Source organism: Cynoglossus semilaevis, chromosome 17, assembly GCF_000523025.1.
Source record: "Cynoglossus semilaevis isolate Cse_v1.0 chromosome 17, Cse_v1.0, whole genome shotgun sequence".
In the NCBI taxonomy this organism is placed as follows: domain Eukaryota; kingdom Metazoa; phylum Chordata; class Actinopteri; order Pleuronectiformes; family Cynoglossidae; genus Cynoglossus; species Cynoglossus semilaevis.
Window position 1 is genome coordinate 3,994,671 of NC_024323.1, and position 6,221 is coordinate 4,000,891.

Here is a 6,221-nt window from a genome sequence, read left to right on the forward strand (position 1 = left end):
AGGGGGCATCCGGAATTGAACCAGAGACCTCTTGATCTGCAGTCAAATGCTCTACCACTGAGCTATACCCCCTTTGCAATACCTTTCTGGGATTTGATTTAAAAACTAAATGTTCAGGCCTTCCATGTCTTACATGGTTGACATGAACTATTCCAGTGAGTGGTGACTTCATCACTACTGGCAATTACCTTGGAATTAAACCTTGGTATAAGAACCTAAAGGAACTGATATGTATTTTTCAAGCCTGAAAAGAAGCCTGGTAAGGAACAGAAGAAACTGAAACTGTAGGCAGAGTTGTTGGGGCTGGATATAAACACCACCCAGACTCCAGCCAACTCAGATCTGACCTCCATGGAGTGAGAATAAAGATTTGCATTATTTGCATTGGATTACTTACAAAGTTTGTTATTTTTTGGCAACATTTCTCAAGTTTTTTAGAGTATTTATAATGTACATGTAAAACTTTTTTTTAAAATAGAGAGAGAAAAAAATATTTAGCATTTTCTCAGATGCTTCAGAACAAACATGACCTGAGAGTTATCAACAATACAGGATATAGAGGCGCAATGTAGGAGGAACATCTTCTGTCTGCAGCTTCTTCCCACTGCCAGATTGACTTATCATAACAATAGGTCAAAAATGAAACAGCAGCGTTTAGATTCTGGCATTGGTTTATTCCAGGAGGAAGACTTAGAGTTGCAGGCACAGTCACACTTTCATTTGTATGCATTTGAGCCGATGTTACCCAATAAACCACAGAGATGTGAAACAAAAGTGTAAGAGAGACTCGAATGCTAAAAAAAAACAAAAACAACGGAAGACAGAGAAAGTCGTTCCAGTCGTCTGTCCCTGCTCCTGGTCCAGTATTTTCAGTAGTACTTCACTGGGTGATGGTGATTTTATTTCTGGGTTATGTGAGGTGAAGGAGTGCTCCTCATGCTCCCACACTGTGAGCTTACACTGTTTCCATGGTGAGGCTGCTGCTTCTGCTGCTGCTGCTGTCTGAGAGATGAAACAGTGGTAATCTTGATAAGCAACCGGTCAAATAATAATGTGCCCACCAGCTATTCTTTTAACAAATGTCTTCATAAGTGGCCACTCTGAAGTGCTAATATTGCTGTTAGTGATTGTTTTCAATAGAAACATTACAAAAGCCAAACAGTGCCTTTGCCTGTAATTCTTTAATCTGTTTCCAGTTGTCTCTAATTTAGTTACAATTGATTTTTCCCCCTGGTTCAGACAAAGTGGAAATGAGATATAAATGGCAAATTTGAGGAAATTGATTTAGTAAAAGGAAACAACGTGTGCTGGGTTTCCTAGAAATGAGACTAATCAGCTGTATAGTGGCTGACTTCCAGTTTATAATTAAAAATGAATGTTTTGAAAGGCCATGTGATTAGGTCTCAGCCTTCATGGTTAAACCTTGGTGCTACAAAACCTTTTTTCAAGGGTCTAGATTTAAACATGTAATATTACTAACGGTACACTGCTACTCATGTATCAGACACATTTATTTTGACAATAAAACCAATAATAAAACCAATAATATATAATCCAAAATGTATGTAAAAATTAAACATACTAGTCAAAGTTAACTAAAATGAAAAATATTTTTACTGATAGTCTGGCATAAATGTGCATTTGAATAAACTAGTTGTCCTTTAGCCAGACAATAAGGAGATTCTGACTCTAATAGTACCTTTGGTCATACCTGCATGCAGATATATTGTTCTTGATATAGTGATATATTGTAGAGCGTTTTTCTTCTACTCTTTGTTTTGCATCAAGTGAAGTAGCGCTCAAATCTCATTGTACACTGTACAAGGACAATAAAGGCTATTCTATTCTATTCTATTCTATTCTATTCTATTCTATTCTATTCTATTCTATTCTATTCTATTCTATACCTGAAATGCCATACCACAAGAGATAAGTTGCATATCGGGTTGACATGGCAGCGCACAAGTCAAGAAGGCAAACTCTGATATAAACTTGTTGTTAATGCATTCTGAACTTTTGAGTGATGCACTGTGAAATTCACCTCGCTAATTGTGTGAAAAACACCTTTCAGCGAACATACAGCAGGATGGAAAAAATACCACAGAAAAGTCGAAGTAAGGTCTTAATTATGCAGCTCTAGCAAAAAATAAAGTTACAGCTGAAACACATTCGCTTTGGACTTGTAAGTATGAAGCACTGAGGTGTTTTGGACTAATCACTATGTTCTGTTCTGAATCTGCTCCTTCCTTCTGCTGGAGATTTTATTTGAACCACTTCAGGCTTTAGCTGTTTGTTATTTTTAACTTCCTGGAGCTGCATTAATGAGATCTCAACTAGCCTTGTTGGTGATAATTCTGTTGCTTTTCTTCGGGGTGTCTTTCACACCTTCAGTGGGATGACTTTCATAGTGTATCTTTAGGACTTCAAACTCTCTGCAGATAATTTATGCTTGTGTGCTTTCGAACTTTTTTGTCTTTACTTTGTTGTGTACTGAGAGACTGTAGTGATTTATCATTATGTTGTATAGAATAAATGTATTTATATTGTATTTTATAGAATAAATGTAACATGATACACTTTTAGTGTTATGTCATGCACATTTTATGAGAATAATAATTATAAATTGTACATTTGAAGGCAGCTATGTCCAAAATCTATACAAGGAGCCTGCTACTGTGTGGAGACAGGCTTTCCTTGACCTAAGGTTTTTTTGAAATTCTTTGACCTGGTCACTAAAGTGAACATATTACATTGACAAAGTTATTTTTATTTAGTTCAGTTAAATTCGAAAACAGTACTTTTTAAACTCAAAGTCAACAGAAAGATGCGCTATCTGTACATTTAAGGACACATCTTTATATTTACTAGTGTTGAGTTTAAAGACGCCTGCTTAGAGACAACGTCATCAAGTGGTCAAAACAGCAAAACCTTAGCGAATGCAACGTACCCACAATGCATTGTAGAAACGGCAGACGATACCATCAAAAAGGGTATAGAATATTTATAGGTCTGCGGTAAAAAACCCAAAAATATTTTGTCGATTGACTACAAATACTTTTTAGTATTTAATTAATTTATAAGTAAAATTTAAAACGGATTATGGATGTTTAATATATGTAATTACAATGTTTTGTTTGTGGTTCACAGATGGACTGTACTGTTTAATGGTATCTTCCGGTTCTTCTCTCCGATCCTCCTTTTCCTATTGAAGTAGCAGCCATGAGGTAGGACCGCTGTCAATGCTACAATTAAAGTCACTATTTTGTAGCTTAAATAAACATAATGCGTCCTCTGTTCACCAAGCAAAGATGAATGAATATGTACTTTGTTGATATATATCGTTTCCACCATGGAATTACTGAAAACCTACATTTTTACACATGTCTAAGCAACACGATGTAGCGAAGTTAGAGGCCATGTTGTGTTGGCAGCTAAATGCTAATTCTGCTACGAACGGCTGCCGACGCACTGCTACACTGTTTAATTTGTAGTTTAAAACGATCCTCGATAATGTTAACATTAAGAGGCTGTGTTGTATTATTTTTATTTGATTGTGTGTCTGAGTCCGTGTTTTGTGTTTTCTTCAGCATGCTAAGGCTTCAGAAGAGGCTGGCCTCCAGCGTTCTCCGCTGTGGTAAAAAGAAGGTCTGGTTGGATCCTAACGAGACCAATGAAATCGCTAATGCCAACTCCCGTAAGTTAAAAAAAAATCTTAAAGTTTTCTTTGTACAATTCTGTGTTGATTTTCAGTCAGTTTGTTACCCCAGTGATATGAATTCTGTTTTAATATTCAAAACATGATGTAAAATAAACTTTTCATTGCAATTTAAACGGCCATTCATTCACTTTTCATTTTGTGTCTGTTTATTAAAGTTTTAACTTTAGGACAAATGTGAAACGCTGTTTTTTTAAATATCAATAAATCGGTAATAAATAAGATCATTGAACCATTGTCATGAGCTAAACAAGCTAAGTGTTATAACTGCTCATGTGGTTATACGTCCTCAAATAGCTATGGTAGACAGCAGCTGTGTTGAACTGAGCTGGTTCCTGTAATGATATTGTCATGACTGATGCTGGTTTAAATTCATTTTCTTGTATACGTTACTTTATTTTCACTGCAGAAACTTAACTGGCTTGTGTCTGTGTATAGGTCAGCAGATCCGTAAACTGGTCAAGGATGGTCTTATCATCCGCAAACCTGTCACGGTCCACTCCAGGGCCCGCTGCCGCAAGAACACACTGGCACGCCGCAAGGGAAGACACATGGGTGTTGGTGAGTGGAGAACTGATTTTGTGCACGTGTTACTTGTTGATCTCGTACAATGTCAATAATTAACTGATTTATTAAAACATTTGGTTTTTTTTTTCAAAAACATGTTTTATCAAGTTATTCATGTAGTAACCTGATTTTTGTTCTCAGGTAAGAGAAAGGGAACAGCCAATGCCCGTATGCCAGAGAAACTGATTTGGATGCGTCGCATGAGGATCCTGCGTCGTCTGCTGCGTCGCTACAGGGAGGCCAAGAAGATCGACAGGCACATGTAGGTTCAAGAACTTGTTGCTTTTTTTGTTATTAAAATCAGATTATTTTCTGCCTGCAAAAGACATGAAATGATATAACTACTGGGTTGAAATTAGTAAAGACAATGTACAGCTCTGATTCCCTCACCTTTAGTTTGGCCTATTAACCCTTTTATGTCCCCAGTTAATGAGCTGAGCTTCATTTGATTTAATGATGCAGAATTAACATGCAATGTGACTTTTTAATTATTAACATAATAAAGCCTTTGTGTATCAAAGACAATACCATAGGGTGACAGTGTACTGTAGCAGAGAGTAGCTAGTGATCTCTGAAGGTAAAGATATGTTACATCTCTGACTGGATAATAAAAAATGAGAGGAAAAGACTCTACAATTGTTTCTGAAACATAAAAATACAAATATAAAATGCACTGGCACCCACTGGCCACTTCAACCACTGCTCACTGATGTTAGCAAAGCTTCTGCCTTTTAAATCTTCTCTGCTTTCCCCAGGTATCACAGCCTCTACCTGAAGGCCAAGGGTAATGTGTTCAAGAATAAGCGTATTCTTATGGAGCACATTCACAAGCTGAAGGCAGACAAGGCCCGCAAGAAGCTCCTGGCGTAAGTCAACGAACCAAACTGTTTTTTATTTTTCTACTTCATTCTTTGCACTCATGTCCAGCTTGTTTTATGCTAGATTTAATCCTGTGATGCTTAATTAAAAATAACCTCCATAAGTCATCTGGGATTAGCTAAAATTGCACAATAACAAACAGTCATTTGGTTTCTTCTGCAGTGACCAGGCTGAGGCTCGTCGCTCCAAGACAAAGGAGGCCCGCAAGCGCAGAGAGGAGCGTCTTCAGGCCAAGAAGGAGGAGATCATCAAGAACTTGTCCAAGGAGGAGGAGACCAAGAAGTGATCTGGCTCCGTCCGTCCTAACTGACTGTGCCATCAGTCAAGTGCTGACAATAAAAGTGTACATAAAGACACCCATGGTTTTCTGTGTTGTTGTTGTCTTTGTTTCTCTCATGGTCGGAATATGTTGCGTTGTCTGTGCGGATAACAAACAGACTTTTCAAATGGTCACTTTTAAATGACAGTTTGCCATCTTATTGGTGTTTATACAGTGAGAGAAAATAAGAACCTTGTTCTAATAGTGCTGATTGGCTGATGACCTTTTAAACAGGTCTTAAAATGTTCACATAATTTATTTGCAATAGGTAACGTTGTTTGTCTGTGCTACATCTTTAAAATTTAGAAGTTAGTGGAATGTTTGTGTTCTTAAAAGGCTTTGGTACCTTAAAAATTAGGTGGGTGAGATTTAGAAACGAGTCTAGTTGTCACATGATTGCAATGACTGATTTTTTCTTTCCAGTATCTTGGTACAGGTGCATAGACTGCTGTTTTAAACTGCATTTAAATTGGGCTGTTATCAGACTGTATAAGCGTGCCACCTAGTGGTTATAGTCGGTAGCAGGACAATTCAGTTCAGTAGGAGCCAGGATTTTACTGTGGTAATTCCTGCCGTACGTGAAACTACTGCATTTTTTACTATATCTAAACATTTCTATCTCCCTTCACTTAGCCTGTTGTAGATACCTTCTTTTTTTAAGACATGATTTGTTTGTTCTACATCAAACCAAGCAGCAGAGATGGGCTGCATTCGAGCAATCAAGAGATTGATTTGTAATTT

At 37.2% G+C, this 6,221-nt stretch overlaps 1 protein-coding gene and 1 non-coding gene across 2 annotated transcripts; one reads left to right on the top strand and one right to left on the bottom strand.

Annotated features, from left to right (window-relative positions):
- Positions 1-72, bottom strand: trnac-gca (transfer RNA cysteine (anticodon GCA)). Its single transcript has one exon. It is a non-coding gene; the product is annotated as a tRNA-Cys (tRNA).
- Positions 73-3,147: 3,075 nt separating this feature from the next.
- rpl19 (ribosomal protein L19) lies at positions 3,148-5,517 on the top strand. Its single transcript, XM_008329452.1, has 6 exons — positions 3,148-3,224; positions 3,588-3,694; positions 4,154-4,276; positions 4,424-4,544; positions 5,038-5,148; positions 5,324-5,517. The coding sequence occupies exons 1-6, from the start codon at positions 3,220-3,222 to the stop codon at positions 5,445-5,447; spliced, it is 591 nt and encodes a 196-aa protein (XP_008327674.1). The 5' UTR covers positions 3,148-3,219; the 3' UTR covers positions 5,448-5,517.
- The last annotated feature ends 704 nt before the right edge of the window (positions 5,518-6,221 follow it).

Bases quoted from the DNA above. Each gene is read 5' to 3' on its own strand.
- rpl19 (XM_008329452.1), top strand. The intron at 3,695-4,153 runs GTAAGTTAAAAA...GTCTGTGTATAG, and splicing joins AATCGCTAATGCCAACTCCC to GTCAGCAGATCCGTAAACTG. The intron at 4,277-4,423 runs GTGAGTGGAGAA...TTTTGTTCTCAG, and splicing joins GGGAAGACACATGGGTGTTG to GTAAGAGAAAGGGAACAGCC.